The 18,346-nt window shown below is 31.4% G+C and overlaps 1 protein-coding gene across 1 annotated transcript in view; it reads right to left on the bottom strand.

Annotated features, from left to right (window-relative positions):
- Nucleotides 1–753: 753 nt before the first annotated feature.
- The window catches only part of ADGB (androglobin), a 259,554-nt gene continuing 241,961 nt past the window's right edge, over nt 754–18,346 (bottom strand). Inside the window, exons 31-36 of the mRNA XM_074264682.1 lie at nt 17,852–18,033; nt 10,726–10,887; nt 9,417–9,510; nt 7,030–7,141; nt 3,970–4,153; nt 754–1,015 (exon numbers count right to left, since the gene is read on the bottom strand). Coding sequence (XP_074120783.1) covers nt 830–1,015; nt 3,970–4,153; nt 7,030–7,141; nt 9,417–9,510; nt 10,726–10,887; nt 17,852–18,033 — 920 coding nt within the window. The 3' untranslated portion in view covers nt 754–829. The remainder of the gene's footprint in view (nt 1,016–3,969; nt 4,154–7,029; nt 7,142–9,416; nt 9,511–10,725; nt 10,888–17,851; nt 18,034–18,346) is intronic.

The raw sequence follows: 18,346 nt of genomic DNA on the forward strand, positions 1-18,346 counted from the left end.
CTTAGTCAATATTGTTAAAATAAAACATAAAGTTACCATTGATTACTATTTGTCATTAGAGGGTTCCAATAATAAATCAAAAAGAAACTTGAATACATTTGAAAGAAAAAGGGAAATTGACTTGGATTAAACCAAGAAATGCTATAATGGGTAAACATGTGTGAAACCATTGAAATGGTGGTCTATACGTATACAAATTTAAATAATTACTAAGTAAAGAAAACTGTATATAGCCATTTAATATCCTACAGCTAAATTGGGAAAAAACAAAAGCAAAAAGAAACAAAACTTGAGAGGCAGAAAAGTTTCCATGATGGAAAAATAAATCTTGAATAATTTAATATCTTTAAATGAAATAGGTTTGTTTAGACTTTTTAGAATAGTAGTTAATTCCTCATAGTTGCTGAAAATGTTCTAGATTCTGGTTCTGACCAGGATTTATTCTAAAAAAGAAAGACATCTCAGATTGGGGGAGACAATTCCTTTATTATATAAGTATTTTGAGGATAACTTAATTTAAATTAGAACATCATATACATACAAGATTAAAACTAGGGAAAAACTAAGATTAAAAACTAGAATGTTAGAGAATTATGCAATCATGCTTAAACAATCATACTTTCAATTGGTCTAACTTTTATTTCATATATATATATATATATATATATATATATATATATATATATATATATATATATATATATATATATATATATATATATATATATATATATATATATATATATATATATATATATATATATACAACAATTGCCCATTAAAAATAGTTTTCTTTTCCTGAATAAGGGAAATGTTTGGCTTCCTAGGGTCACTTTTTTTTCCCTCCTTTTCCTTTTTTTTTCTGATGTTCAGGACTTTTCTTCTCCGGTTCTGGTTTAGCGACTACTTCTTCTGCTGCTAATGCTGCTACTCGTTGGCGCTCCTCTTCTAGCAACCTCTCCCTGTATTCTTCCCGGGGTGATAGAACCATATCCCGGGTCTCTTGTAAAGATGTCTGTTTCCCCCCAAATTTAAACCAAACAAAAAAACAAAAACAAAACCAAACCAAACCAAACCAAAACAAAAAAAATAAATAAAAACAAAAAAAAAACAATAACAACAACAGTGAATTTGGTATCATAAAATAAATCCCTACACTTTTTTTTTTTTTCTGTGATACACAAGGATTCAAATCAGAAATGAAGTAATGAAGTCTTACTTGGATAATACTTACTTATGGATCTATAAGTTCCTAACTTTTCTGAACAAATTTTTCTCCCTTTACGAGCAGGTAATAATGTTACATGTCTAAATTTTTTGCTTGTATTAATTAATCAAATGTATGACTTATTAGTGTAGTTACCAGAGAAGAGTTTCATCTAACAATTTTAAACTGGATGTGCCTTTTAAATGTCCCGACTTGAAAGTCAGCTCTCTGTCCATTACAGTACACTGTCTCACATATTTCATTTTCCATACATCAGTAATGTGAAGTTGTAAAATGGTGCAATTCTTGGTATATAAAGAATTTCTTCTACAAGAAAACTAATTCTAAGAGGAAGTTTTTCTCCACCATGTTTGCACTGAGAAAGGATTGCATATACACAACTGTCATTAAACTTTGAATTTCTTAAAGGCAGGGATTATCTTTTATTCTTTTTTATATTTACAGCGATTAGCATAGTACTTGGCACATTATATATGTGTTTAACAAATGCTTATTGACTAATGTTGCCCTAATCACCCTCATAAGACATCATAACCAAATTTCATAGTAAAACTAAATGGTGGGTAGAGTAGTAGCCTTGGAATCAGACTCCAAAACACTTACTAATTGTGTTGCCTTTGACAAGTCATTTAACTTCATTCAGCCTCAATTTTGTTATCTGAAAATAGAGATAATTATATTCCCTACTTCACAAGTTTGTTGAAATGATCAAATGAGATTTTATATTATATTTTATATTAATATGTGATTTTAAATTTTAAATAATATATATTATATATTTTACATATTTATATTTACATGAAATTGTATCTATACATGCAAATATACATATGCACATATACTATTATAACACTGTATTTTATATTATATATAAAATCAGCTATATATTCATTAATTTATATATTATGCATAAATATATAACTGTATATGTGTTAGAGTAAAGGGCAGATCTCAAGGGCAGAGTATAAGAGCCACTTGGAGGCTTATTCTGCCTGAGCCTGACAAACAAGGCAAGGATGATATTAAGTAAACCTCATTAATGAGGGAAAGCCTCCTCTCCCTTGCTGATCATGCACCTGGCTCTTTCACTCTCAGCTGGGGACTATAAAAAGGGGGTTGGAGAAGATGGAGAGAGGGAACTCCAGAGGGGGGAACTCCAGAAGGGAAGAACTCTGGAGGGAACACTAGAGGGAACGTCAAGGAATGAATGCTATGTAAAGAATAAAAATTTATTGCCACATACTTGAGTGACTTGGGTGTTCTGTGGGGAACCTCGAGAGAACTCTCTCTAACTGAGATAATTAGAGCTGAAGATGTCCAAAGACCTGGGGAAGGTAAGAAACCAGTTGACCCCCGCTGAGGTAAGCAGCAGGGAGTTAACATATTTGTATATACAAAATAAATAATATATAAAATTAGTTTTGCCATCTATTAAATGGCAAAATATGGTAACTAACTCAAATGAGATATGCTATGTGTGGTAATATAGTATTAATATGTTCTAAATATTATGTAAGTAATGTAGCAATATAGAAATTATATATATATATATATATGTATATATACATATATACATATATATATATACATATTTATGTCATCTCATTTGATTATTTCAACATCCTATGAGAAAGGTTCTGTAATTGTCCCCATTTTACAAATGCCAAAACTGATTTTGCACACACACACACACACACACACACACACATACCACCTTGCAAACTTCAAAGCACTAAGAAAATAGTAGCTATTATTATTATTATTATTATTATCCTGGGAAAATTAATAACATTACTCTCAGGGAACCAATAGCCCTCTATAACATTGTTCTTCCTAGTATGTTTTCTTGTAACAATTAATGACAGAGGCAGAGTATACCTTTAATACCTCTTCAAATTCTATACTTGGAAAAAAAAAATTAAATGATCACCTATTAGAAATTTGTGCATCTCAGAGATGGTTGACAAAGTATGAAGAGCTATAAAAGTAAGAATAATACATTCCTTAACAAATAATGTATTATGTCACTCTATTCTTTTTAAAAAGCTAGGAGAAATGGATATCAGTAAGAAAATGAATCATTGCTACCAGTACTGTATGAAAACAAGTCATTAAGACATGACAACAAATACACAAAGTATTTGCTCTAGAAATACAATATTATTGAACAGAGTCTATTTTGACACTGGGAGAGTTTTATTGGACTATATGCATGGAGGATATTAAAATTCTGAAAACATTTTACAGCTATCTTGGTGATACAAAACAAACAAATGAACTTATTAAATAATTTTAAAATGTTCCTCAAAATTTTACTAACTTAAGGACATAAATAATCTACCTTCAATGCTTGTTAGAAATGAACTTGTGCTCTCCCTGGCATATGAAATGCCAGTGTTGTCTGAATATCTGAAGAATAACAATGACCAAAGGAGAAAAGTGAAATTCAAGAAATGGTATATAAATAGTTATATTCAAGGGTAGCACAATGTCTCCAGGTTGGATTGTTGTCACAATAAAAAAATAAATAAAAACACTTATAAGAAGCAACATATATCATAAATAATTTTTTTAAAAGATAGTTTCTCCGATGTGATGGAAAAGGATAGAATGTGATTCTAGAAAGAATCAGAGGCAAATCTCCATCAACTTCCTAATTGCATAGATTGATAATAATATATAAGATGTCAAATTTTAAAAGGTTTGTCAAAAGTGACATGTATTTATATGTGCTAACTTACACGGATATCTTTGTAAGTATCCAAAACTTTTGCCTTTAGTTTCTTCCGTGCTGCATGTTCAAAATCTCTTTTGTTAAGAATTTTTTCTCGATACTGGCGAAACTGATGAACTTCCTCTGCCTTCTGCATATCTTGTTGCTGGGCCAAAGCTTCACTGTATAGTACAGGTTCATCAGTTGTTTGTCTTGGGAAAATCATCAAAAGACATTTTAAATTCATTTTGGAATTTGGCTTTGAATTGTTTTCTTAAGGAATAAAGTGATTAAAAGACCCAACTCTAGCTATGGCAAAAGCATCACAAAGCTCTTTTGCCAATGTCCATCATCATCTTAGTCTAAGAGTCATATTGACAATATATCAGTAACTTATACTGAATTTAAAGAAGCAAAGACTACTATATCATATGGGAAATTTTTAGTGCCATTCATTTTTATTTTTGTCATGCTTTGGGGTCACTATCTCTTTTTGTCTAACTGCATAAGATGATTATGAAATACATTTTATTTTCTAGGAAAGATTATTCTGTTTCTTTTGAATCTATGAAGTCAAAAGTAACAATCTTATTTTAAAATTGTCATCATTCCTCAAGAGCATGCATTCATTCCTCAAGATTATCCCTATGGCTGAACTTCAAATCAGTGTAAATCTATTTAAGCATAGGCTACCTAGTGTGAATACTCTGTAACTCTGTTTGCCCCAATCATCAAACTTGAAGTTTATTTGAGGATGTCAAATCTTTTCAATAAACATTTATTTATAACTCACAATATGAGAGTTGCTATTATGTTAAGAATTAAGGACTGTGGGAGAACACTGAAATTGATTTTACCCTCAAAGAGTTTCTATTCAATTGAGGGATATAATACAGATACAGATAATTTAAAAATTAATATTTAAGGTAAGAAAGGAGAGAACACAAAGACTAGGATATCAGGGGAAAATCACATAGAAAGTAATGCCTAAAATGGTCTTTAATGGAAACTAAAGATTCTAAGACATAGAAAAGAGGAAGGAGTGCCTTCCAAGCATGAAGGACTGCTGTCTATGACACCACAGATATAAAATGCTGAATCTGGGGAACAGTTGGTATAGCAATTTGACTGGAATGTTGAGTGCATAAAAGGGAATATATGAAATCAATCTGTAAAGGGAAGTTGGAGTTATATCATGGGCAATTTTAAATGGTAAGGTGATAAGTTTGTATTTTATCCTAGAGGCAAGTGGAATCCAATGAAGATTTCTGAGCAAGACAGTGATGAGCTCAGACCTGTTCTTATTTTAGTAGTTATTTACAAGAAAGCTTGGACAGAGAAGAAACAGGAAACGATGAAATCCAAGGGAAAGGCCCTAACTATCAGAAGACCTCAGTTCAAATCTAGACTCAAGACAGTTTCTTTTTGCCTGTACTAAGGTAGTAGCAGTGAGTGAAGAGAAAGGAATGTATAAGAGTTGAAAACTAATTAGATAAAGGAGTAGGAGAGAGAATAGTATTTTCTAATCAATAACCAGGATAAAAGCATACAATTGCAGAGTTGATCTGAAGCTGGAAGGGCTATAAAAGTCTTCAAATCATTGTATGGATGAGGAAATCAAAGTTTTGTAAGGTCACATAACTTTCCCAGAGTTATCCAGGTGAGAATAGTCTGATGCAGGATTAAAATCTGGCAATTCCTGGTGACAAGTCCAGAATTTTATCTGTTTTACCACATTGTCTTTTATTTACAACATGTTGTTCAAATTTACAGATTACACAGAGCTGCAAAACAATACTTAGCATATAAGATGGCAGAGTCCAAATCCAAAAAAATAGTGACAGAATAGACTCTGGTTAAAACATCAAGATTATTTTTAATAGAGTGGGAAATCTTACTTTGGGGTGCAAAAAAGGATATGAATACTACAAGTGAAAGATGGAAGAGTATGATAAGAGAATTTTGTTTGAAAAAAAAAATCCAAGAATTTTAGTGGACTTCAAATTTAATATGCAATAGTAGTGTGATGTAACAGCAGGAAACATGATCTTGGAACTGAAGAAAGGCAGTTTTCAGATAAAAGAAGGTTATAATTTCATGAGATCCCATCTGGGATATGGTATACTGGACATCACAGTTTAAGAAAGTCATTGATAAGTTAAAGGAGAACCTGAAGGTAACCAAAAAGTCTGAGGATGTTTAATAATATATGATATGGTGATAGGTTGATGGAATGGAGTGGAGGATTAGTATTTTGCCTAGAGAAGAAAACTCATCTTCATGTAAATGAAAGTCTCTCTCTCAAAAAAAAAAAAAATTATATCTATTTTGTTTGGACCCAGAGGATAGATCTAGGAGCAACGAGTGAAAGTTAGAAAGTGAAAATTTTAGACTTGTCAGAGGGAAAAAAAAAATCTTAAAAGAGTTGTCTAAAAATGGAAAGAATTGTTTAAAGAAAAGGTAGGTTCTTCCTTTCTGCATGTCTTCTGCATCAATCAGAAGCTAGATGACTACTTCTCATATGTGTTATAAAGAATGATTGGGGAAGTAGATATGTGTTGGGTTGATGACTGCAGAGGTTCCTTTGAGCTCTTAAATTCTATGATTCTGTAGTTTGTAGAGGGTATATGAATTGGACTAAATGGCTCTTTCAACCTTAAGATTTTGTGAAGAATGTTCTATTTTTTGATATTTCAATGGCACACTGAAATAGAACAAGAAGTTGGAAATATGGGACTGGAGTACAGGAAGAAAAAGTGAGGACTAGATATACTTATGGAGTTATTTACCTCAAATGATTATTAAGCTCATGGGATCATATGAGCTCACTGAGATATACAGAGGGAAGGAGAGAGCCACAAAAAAAACCCCATATTTAGGATCAAATACAACTTTCTGATAAACTCTCACTGAAATAAAAATGCCAGGTTATATAAAACTCAAGATTTACATGTCTGATTTGTATTCAAGAATATGAGAGATATTTATTTCTAATTTATCGCTGCTACAGATACATCTTATACTGGCAATGTAATCTCAGCTATAAGAATACAGATTTCCACATTTATTCATATTTACTGCAACTTACCGGAAATATGGAGTAATATCTAAAGGTGCTAATTCTTTCTTCATTGGTTGACCAGTTATGTCAGTTGTCACTACAGTTTGTATGGGTTCAACACCAGAAGGTTTTTTTGTTTCTTCATAAGTTATACCATTTGTAATAAAAAATATATATAATTATTTTTAACTTTAAAGTTTGCATTGATATCATTTTATGTCACCCCCATTTCAAAATGTATACTTTCCACTCCTAAATACTGTATTTAAATTTTTTTTCATATATTCTTTTTTTTCTTTTGTCATTGTTTGGCTTTGCCTTGCTTAGTGTGATTTTATTGATAATTTTAATTTGTGTTTAACATCTAGTTTCTATTGCTTTACTTTATAGCTTAACAACAGACATAGCAAAAAACTATCTTACTTTAGCTTAGAAAATTTAACTAAAAAATAAATATTTATTGAATCCCTGCTAAATTAAAGGTCCTATAGTTATCAGTAAATAGCCTTAAAGAAAGCGCTGACTGGGTTGTGAAGACACAGACTTTTGATGCTGGGAGATAGAAAAGTAAATTTTCTCACACTAATAATTTTACACTTCAGAGCCTCAAACAGATCCATATAGATGAAATAAACATCATTTTCTAATAACTAAGTAAGGAAGGGACTGGAGTGCATACCATATTACCACATAAGAGAGGAAGAATCTACCTGGGCTTCTTCAGAAAAAGAATAACCAAACAGAATGATATGGCTCTAGGGAAATGATATAATCTCAAGATATGTAGATTTTGAGTAGAAAAGCCTAATTTTGGCCAAAGTCCCCTGGCTATGTAAATAGATCTTTTTTCAACAGCATCTCATGGTTTTCCTCATGAATTAAGATTTTTAGTAATGGAGGCACTCAGAAGATCCTTAAAATAAAGTGATGGGGGAAAAAAAAAAAAACACTGCGATGGTGGGAGACACATAATCATGTTACTGATTGGATTGGATAGAGAAGGCTTTGGTATCTCATATGCCCATAATTATTAGAGAGTCATGGAGAAACAGAGGAAATAAATTTATTCACATAAACTGTGAAAGGGAGTATCCTATAGTAAAAGCAAATGAATTCATAAGATCATAAATTTAAATTTGGAAGGAACATTCAAAGTTATCTAATCCAATCACTTCATTTTACAGATAAGAAAAAGCTTAGCAAATTGCTTAAGCTCATGTTATTTAGTATCACTTCAAATGGAGTAACACAATTGAATGTTATCAAAGTTAAAAGGCTGAAATATTTGAAATGTAGGGCTGAATTGGTGCTTATTTTTCTAATCTATCCCACTGATCTCTTTTTATATGTTTTAAATATAAATCATTCTGAGGACTCCTTCATAATAGTTTGAATTTTTGTAATGTTTCATCTCCTTTATGCCACTTTTCTTAATTAATGTCCTTGAGAGTCTTAATCTGGTTTTCTTCCCTATGAATTTCATTATAATTTTGGGTGATTTCTTAAAATAATGAGTTATCTGGTATGACACTTCTCCTTGGTGGACAAAAGTACAATAAGAACTAAGCAGTTCTTTTCTCACCAATTATTAATATTGTTCCACCCAATTCAAGAAGTAATCTTATCTTTTATTTGATCCAAATTGGCTAATATAGAAGCATTTTTGCATAACTTCATATATATACTGGATATCATATAGTTTGTCTTCTCAATGGGTGGAGATAGAACTGGAAGTGGGGGAGAGAATTTGGAACTGAAAGTAAGAAGGAATTCTATAGAATGGGAGCTAGAGCAAAGCAATTAGGGAGAAAAAAAAGCATTCAATCCCTTGCCTTGCAGAAGAATCATTATCATAACAATAATAATAAAAACACTTTGAACTCAAATGCAGATCATACCAAGGGGGGGGGGCGGGGGGGGAAGCCTTTAGGATGTTGTGAGTTCTGGAAAGGGCTTTTTATTTCATTTATTTATTTATTTATTTTTGCTGAGGCTATTGGGGTTAAGTGACTTGCCCAGGGTCACATAGTGAGGAAGTGTTAAGTGTCTGAGGCTGGTGCTCTATCCACTGTGCCACTTAGATGCCCCTTAGAAACTGCTTTTTAAGGATTAGTTGAAGCATATTTAGATTAGCAAACAAAAGGCAATATTCAATTATTTCAATTATCTACTGAAATTAATGTCATATTACTCATATCTATAAATCAGTTCTAAATTTGAATGATCAAACTACTAGGATTATTGCAATCTAGCTATTAATTAGACCTATAGTATTTCTCCTTTTACCTTTCTTTCTCCCTCTCCCTTTTTCCTCTGTCCTCCCTCTTCCCCTCTCCATTGAAACTGCTCTGGAAATTCTCAGTTCAATACTCATGAATGGTGGGATTCATTTGGTCCATGAATGAAATCAATACCTTCTTCCATGCTCTTAGTTATATCTTCAGGCTCTCCCTCAGCTTCAGCTTTCTTGGTAAATTTGTTGATAAAATGTAAGCGAGCTTGAGCAGCCTGGAAAACAAATGTTAGAAGACAAAATCTTTGAAAATGGCTGACTATAATCATTTTTACAAAACCTCCAGGAAAAGAAGAAAATGTGAAATTAGCAAAATTGTTTTAGCCATGTCTTAACAAACAGGTTAGTAAGTGATCAAACACATTAAAATATTGAAAAGTTATTGGTTTTGATACGTGGAACCTTTTTTTTAATCTGTCAATGAATGAGCAACTCTATAAATGTGTCACATGTTATAATTGACTACATTGTAAGCTTCATGATGATATTATTCATATCTAAATTGTCTTTGTACCTCAATACTTGGCAAAGTGCTATGTATCCAATAAGTGCTTAACAAATTTACTGAATGAATTATTTATTGAAATTAATGTCATTATATAACTCATATCTATAAATCAGTTCTAAGTATGAATGATCAAACTACTGGGATTAATTAAATTAGTCATCAAATATAGCTACTAATTAGACCTATAGTATCATATTTCAAAGTTATGTACTCCATCAATCTGTTGTTAGTTAAATTTATTATCACCAAAAAGTAACCACTCTATGAATATAACTACATGTAGTTACTACTAATGACTACTGTATTATAGACTACTAATGTAGTCTCTGAAGTGAATAAAAAGTTTAAATGATAAATAATCCCTGTTCTTATGGAACTTTACATGATAGTAGCAGGATAGAACACATGCAAAAATGATACCAGAAAATATGATGAATGCATAAATATGATATGTGTACAGAATTCTTTAAGTTCTGATGTGGAGGAGGTTTAAAGGCAAGAGACTATGAACATGCATGTCTTCATAAGGTTTTCTTATGTATATACAAGTATATATTTAAGCTTCATTCTTTGGAGAGAAGAATAGGAATGAGCATAGTTAGGGCTTTGTAAATGAAAATAAACTTCCAGCATTTACAAAAAAAGACTACAGATTCTTTGGCCACAAAAAGTATCATAAAAGAGCTAACTTTTTATAGTTATCAAGCAGATGTAAGATTGACAAAATATCATTTGATTAGAAAAGGACAGGAAGAAAGGAAGGAAGAAATAAGTACTGTTTGAAAAGTCATTTATTCAATATTATTAAGTTCCCTCAACCCTTCTCAAGTGGTTGATTATAAATATATATTTCATATATTTTGTTGCTTTTAAATCACTCCAAAATGAAGACAACTAAAATAACCTCTCGGATTGTAATTACCTTGATAGATCTGCCTGGCTCTGCAGATTCCCATGCTTGTTTCATTGCTCGGATTTCATCTGCTCTTTCTGTATCCTTTTTAACTTCCAAAATATCAGTCTCAAGCTGTTCAGTGACCAGGCGCAACACCCAATAAGGTTTATTTGGATCTTGTGGCTGAGGCTAAAATTGAGGAGAGAGTAACCAAAAGGACGATTAGATTTATAAGCTTTTAATGAATGATTGGCATTTTCTAATTTCTTTATGGTTTTTAATTCTGGATTGTTTTCATGCAGCAATCTTGGGTTTTTGGTTTTGTTTTGCTTTGTTTTGTTTTTTAAATCATCCATCTATTTCTAGACATATGTATAATCAATGTGGATCAACTTAGAACAGTGATAGAAAAAAAATTGATACTTAATGTAACATGTTACCACATCTGTTTTCTTTTTTTCAGTATTACTGAACTTGAAAATCAGACTGAAATATATGAGAAAGGAAGGGGAAGGAAATAGTATGAAATAATGTTGTCCCATTAATTCCTGCATTGCAAAAATGAAGAACAGGAAAATAAGGTTCCAAAAAAATTTCCTTACTTTCAGCATTGGAAAGGATTGTATTTTTATAAGGCTTGTGATAACGAAATTAGGACCATATATTTAGAGTTAGAAGGAGTTTTAGAAATTATCTAGAATAACTCTCTGATTTTAAAGGTGAAGATAATGAAGTCTAGAGCAAAAAAGTCACTTGCCCAAGATCATACAGGTAGTAAGTGGCAAAACAGAAAACCAATACAAACAATCAATGTGTTGATAACAAATTGAGTGCACTCTCACTATAGTGTATTGTCTATTAATTGTCCCTAAATCCAAAAGAATTCATTGAACAAAACGTTTCCATTTACAAAAGGGATTAGGACATTATTTGAGATAAACTAATAATAAAGTTTAATGTAGAGAAGAATGATTCTATACTTTCTATATTTCAATGAGCCAAGTCAAATATGTGCCATCTTAGAAAAAAGAGATGGACTATATATCTCGTTGTAAGTATATTACAGAAAGGTATAAAGTTCCTTAACTATAAATCCCATTGCTGGGATATATGTAGACAGAGAATCAAAGTGAGTCTAAAAAATAGAGGTAATAGGGTCCACAGGGAAGAGAAAAGGGGGCTGAATTGAATCCACACAATATTTGAAAACACCCAACAATGGAATTCAATAAGTATTGTGATACAAGAGCCACCTGCCAGTGGCTGCTGGAGATCTAACTCAGACCTGTAGAATGGATCTCTTCATGTGAGAAGAAGATGATGATGATGATGATGATGATGATGATGATGATGATGATGATACAAGGAGATTGAGAGGCAATGATATTGTCTGACTTCTCTTCCCTCTTGCCTCCAATTTATTTCATTCCCAATTCGCAAGGAACATCTGTGAAGGCTGCTTTGCAACTTCTTCGAGTTTATGATTCACAGCTATGGAGGCTCTTAGAGAATTGACCTGCCCCTTCACTTAGGCATGGTTCTTAATAATTCCCTGTTTGTTATTTTATGGAAACAAGATTATTTCCCCCCTTCCCCAACAACATGGTCAGTAAGTTTATGCATTAGCTGTTATCGGAGTCCATATGCTAAGGTATATGAGTCCACATGCTAGAGAGTGCAAACAGCACTATCACCTCTGGAAGGTTGCAGAGTGAGATACTATAGCAGATATTTAATCTTGTGAGATGTCATGGAGGCAAATCAAACAAAGAAGAGAACTGTAGTCAGAACAAGGATTTTTCATAAGTCTCTCATCAGTCTCCTGGCTCTGCCTTTTGATGTATTGGCCCATTTAATTAGCCCGAGTAAAAAAAGTCTTACCCAGTCACTTTCTCCCTTTCGAGTTCCCCACAGGTTACTGAAGGAACTCTGGGAGGGTCCTTCTCACAAACACTCTTGAATGCAGCTGGTTCTTCTTGTCCATGTTTGGGCACCATACATTGTAGATACAGGAGCCACCTGCCAGTGGCTGCTGGAGGTCTAACTCAGACCTGTAGAATGGATCTCTTCATGTGAGAGGATGATGATGATGATGATGATGATGATGTGATGATGAGATGATGATGACATAAGGAAAACTGAGAGGCAGTTGCTGTTCTCTAAACTCTCTCCTCTTCCCTCTTGCCTCCAATTTATTCCATTCCAAATCCCACAGGAACATCTGTATAAGTAAAGGCTGCTTTCAACTCCTTCAAGTTTATGATATTCACAGCTGTGGAGGCACTTGGAGAACTGACCTGATTTTTCACTTATGTATTGTTCTTAACAAATAAGCAATCACATATTTCCCAATCTTATATCAAGGGGCCCAAATAAAAACAAAAACAAAACAAACTTGTTTTAATTGATCTAGAACTTTTCTTGAAAAAAAAATCCCAACAAAACAAAATATAAAAAGATATTCCATTCAAAATGATTACAGAATGAAAACAATAATTCACATTTGAAATATAAAAAATTTATACAGAGTTAAAATGGGACATTGGAATTGAATTTGTCATTCTTCAGGTGATATTATTTATATATCAGGCATGGCAATCAAAATTTTAGACAAGGGAACCAAAGAAACAGACATACTTAGAGAAGTTAAGTAAGGAAACTACAATGTGTTTAAAGACATAATATGTAATAAAATAATAGATATATAGAAATATAGACATTTAAATACAAATATTCAGGAAATGTCATAACTTCTGATTACTAAAAGGAAAAGTTAATAAAATTACATGAAATAATACTCATCAAAGTATAATATTTGGGGACTTCAATATATCCCTCTCATACTTAGAAAAATATTTTTAAAAGAGATGTTAGGATCAGAATAGAATTTTAGGAGAGTATTATGGACTCTTGGTGACTACTTAAGGAGAAATGAAGTAGTATATATAGTTTTTATCTTTATGAAATATCAATATATAACTCTCAACAATGGAAATTATGGGACCGTATAATAAAATTTTTAGAATATAGTCAAAGAAATAATTGGAAAAATATGTCTTTAAACACTTTCATTAAAAAAAGAGAAGAGATCATCAAATTAGAGATGCAATTTTAAAAACTTACAAAACAATGAAACACTGCAACTAAGAACAACAAAAAGAAAAAGAAAAAACAAATTGCCACCCTCAAAAATAATAAAAAATGAATTTAAAACAAATAGAGAAAATAAAGGGGATTAGAAAGTATTTTTACTCAATGAAACATAAATAAAATATTAACAAATGAAATAATTTTAAACAAAAATAAATAATGCCTATGTTAAAAGACAAAATAAAAGTAATCCTACAAAATAAAATTGAAAAAATTCATATATGAAATAAAAAAATCCAGAAACAAATTTACAATTGAATTCTATCAAGCAATCAAACAACTAAATCTAATAACACAAGTGGTTTGTAGAGATTGAGAAAGACGCATTCTTCCAAAATCTTTCCTGAGGACAATATTGGTTTTTGTTTTTGTTTTTGTTTTTTGTTTTTTTGAAGCTTACAATCCACTTTTTTAAAAATAGCTTTTCATTTACAAGATATATGCATGGGTAATTTTTTAGCATTTACCCTTGCAAAACCTTCTTTTGCCACTTTTCCCTTCCTTCTCCCTACCCCCTCCCCAAGATATCAGGTAGACCCATACATGTTAAATATATTAAAGTATATGTTAAATACAATATGTATACATATACATATCCACATAGTTATTTTGCTGCAAAAAGAAAAATCAAACTTAGACATAAAGTAAAAATAACCTGGTGAAGGAAATAAAAAAATGCAAGTGGACAAAAACAGAGGGAGTGGAAATGCTATGTTGTGGTTCATACTGATTTCCCATTGTTCTTTCACTGGATGTAGCTGGTTCTCTTCATTATTGACAAATAGAATTGATTTGGTTCATCTCATTGTTGAAGAGAGCCATGTCCATCAGAATTGATCATAATATAGTATTGTTATTGAAGTATATAATGATCTTCTGGTCTTGCTTATTTCATTCAGCATCAGTTCATGTAAGTCTCTTCAGGCCTTTCTGAAATCATCCTTCTGGTCATTTCTTACAGAAAAATAATATTCCATAACATTCATATACCACAATTTATTCAGGCATTCTCCAATTGATGGACTTCCATTCAATTTCCAGTTTCTAGCCACTACAAAAAGGGCTGCCACAAACATTTTTGCGCATACAGGTCCCTTTCCCTTATTTAATATCTCTTTGGGATAGATGCTGAGTAATAACATTGCTGGATCAAAGGGTATACACAGTTTAATAATCTTATGAGCATATTTCCACATTGCTCTCCAGAATAGTGAGATGCATTCACAATTACACCAACAATGTATCAGTGTCCCAGTTTTCCCATATCCCCTCCAACATTTGTCATTACCTTTTCCTGTCATCTTAGCAAATCTGAGAGGTCTGTAGTGATATCTCAGAGTTGTCTTAATACCAATTTCTCTGATCAATAGTGATTTGGAGTATTTTTTCATATGGCTAGAAATGGTTTCAATTTCTTCATTTGAAAATTGTCTGTTCATATCCTTTGACCATTTGTCAATTAGAGAATGACTTTATTTCTTATAAATGTGAGTGAATTCTCTATATATTTATATATCTTTATCAAAGGCTTATACAGCTTTTGACTGTAAAAATGTTTTCCCAGTTTGTTTCCCTTCTAATCTTGTCTGCATTAATTTTGTTTGTACAAAGCTTTTTAGTTTGATATAATCAAATTTTTCTATTTTGTGATCAACAAAAACAAAACAAGAACCTCTAGTTCTTCTTTCATCACAAATTCCTTCCTCCTCCACAGGTCTGAGAGGTGAACTATCCTATGTCCCTCTAATTTATTTATGATCTCGTTCTTTATGCCTAGGTCATGAACCCATTTTGACTTTATCTTGGTGTACAGTGTTAAGTGTGGGTCAATGCCTAATTTCTGCTATACTAATTTTTAATTTTCCCAGCAGTTTTTGTCAAACAGTGAATTCTTATCCCAAAAGCTGGGGTCTTTGGATTTGCCAAACACTAGATTATTAAAGTTATTGACTATTTTATCCTGTGAGCTTAACCTATTTCACTGATCAACAAGTCTATTTCTTAGCCAATACCAAATGGTTTTGGTGACCACTGCTTTGTAATATAGTTTTAGATCTGGTTCAGCTAGGCCACCTTCACTTGATTTTTTTTTTCATTAGTTCCCTTGAAATTCTTGACCTTTTGTCTTCCAGATGAATTTTATTGTTCTTTTTTGTAGGTCAATAAAAGAGTTTCTTGGGAGTCTGATTGGTATAGCACTAAATAAATAGATTAGTTTAGGTAGCATTGTCATCTTTATTATATTCACTCAACCTATCCAAAAGCACTTAATATTTTTCCAATTGGTTAGATCTGACTTTATTTTTGTGGAAAGTGTTTTGTAGTTTTGCTCATATAGTTCCTGACTTTCCCTTGGAAGAAAGATTCCCAAATAGTTTATGCTATTGGTAGTTACTTTAACTGGAATTTCTCTTAGTATCTCTAACTGTTGGATTTTGTTAGAGATATATAAGAATGATGCTGACGATTGACATGGGTTTATTTTGTATACTGCAATTTTGCTAAAGATGTGGGTTATTTCTAACAGCTTTTTAGTAGAATCTCTGGGGTTCTCTAAGTATACCATAATTTCATCTGCAAAGAGTGATAATTTGATTTCTTCATTACCTACTCTAATTCCTTCAATCTCTTTCTCAATTCTTATTGCAGAAGTTAGCATTTCTAATACAATATTGAATAATAATGGTGATAGTGTGCAATCTTGTTTCACTCCTGATCTTACTGGGAATGATTCCACTTTATCCTGGGGACAATATTGTAATGATTGTGGCATTACCTAAGTCAATATGAAATAAAACAAAGGAAAAACAATAAAACAATATCTCAAATGCAAAAATATTGGGCAGAATATTAGCAAAGAGGCTCCAACAACAAATTTACAATATTATACTCTATGTCCAGAAATGCAGACTTAATCCATTATTAAAATTATAAAACCAAATGTAATAAAAATCATATGCCTATATCAGTACAGAAAATGCTTTTTGACAAAATATAACATCAAAATTATATTTAAAACATTAAAATGGTAAATAGACTTTTCCTCAATGTGGTAAAAAACCTCCTTGTAAAACCAAAAACAGGCATTATCATAATGAAGAAATGGTAAAGGTCTTTCCAGTAATATCAAGGATAAAACAAGCATTTCTATTATCACCACTATTATTTGATATATTTATAGAAATACTAGTTACAGAAATAAAATGAGAAATAGAAAATTTAAGGGAATGACTACAAAGAAATAAAATTATTGCATTTTGCAAATGATACAATTTGCTGAAAAAACATAGGATTCACCTAAGATTAATCAAAAGGATAACTTAAAAAGTAGTAGGATAAGAAATGAACTTATATAAATCATCAAACTTTTGCATGTTATCTAAAAATCAGGATGAGATATCGAAAAAATTCATTCAAAATTACTGCAGAATATCTTACCAAGATTTAAGAATTATATGAATATAACTGGGTAATCTTTTCTAAAAATAAAAGAGCACATAAATAATTGTATATGCACATGTACATGTACTTCTCATCTTCCAGCAAAGTGTTTCTGCATACTATGAGCCACTGAGAAGTAACACAAGAGCACTAGGATAGTGAAGGTAGGTCAGAATTATGAATGGAAGAGCCAATGTGAAAGAAAAACTGCCTTCAAATCAGTTTTGCTTATGGCCATTCCAGTTTGATGTAGTCAGAATTAAAAATACTAGATCCTCAATAAAAATGGACCCTTCATGGGATGTTTTATTGATCAAATTGCATATAATTAAATTTAAAAGATTTCTTTTTGATTAAAAAATAAACTACCAAATTATGAATCATTTCTTAAATATTTACCCACATGTGCATGTACAATTTAGTTTCTCTATTTTGAAAATTGGAATTATGATAGCTATAGGAGACTTACATATGTGATACCAGAATTCTTGCCTATGAGAAGTCAAGCATTGTCAAAATTCACATTTCATAAAATTATTTAGATGAAGAATGTCATTCTTACCTGAGGTTCAACTTTAGGTGCCACTTTTTCTTTAGCTGCCTTCTCTTTTTCTGCCTTGTCAGCTCCTTTATCTTTACCTTTTCGAGTTGTTTTTACAGTAGATGTGGTTTTTTGCCCATCGGTAGACCCATGGACATCTGTAAATCCCATGGAAATTAATTCTTCATGTTTTTCTGAATGTGCTATAAAGTTATATATGATTGGGATTGAAAAGTTTTGAAAAAACAAATTCAATGCATCTATGCTAAGAAGGAAAACTGTCAATTAAGAAAAATTTTGCATCAAATATTTCTAATATCTAAAATAAATAAGGTATTAACATTGACAAATACATACATACATAAAGAACCCCTTCTAAGCTAAATAAGTTGAGGTATATTAATATAATTGAATGCTACTGATTAATAAGAAATTATGAATATGAAGATTACAGAGAAGTATGAAAAGGCACATGAACTGATATAAAATGAAATAATTAATCACCAAAACAATAAG

This window comes from Sminthopsis crassicaudata, chromosome 4 (genome assembly GCF_048593235.1).
Source record: "Sminthopsis crassicaudata isolate SCR6 chromosome 4, ASM4859323v1, whole genome shotgun sequence".
NCBI classification, from domain to species: domain Eukaryota; kingdom Metazoa; phylum Chordata; class Mammalia; order Dasyuromorphia; family Dasyuridae; genus Sminthopsis; species Sminthopsis crassicaudata.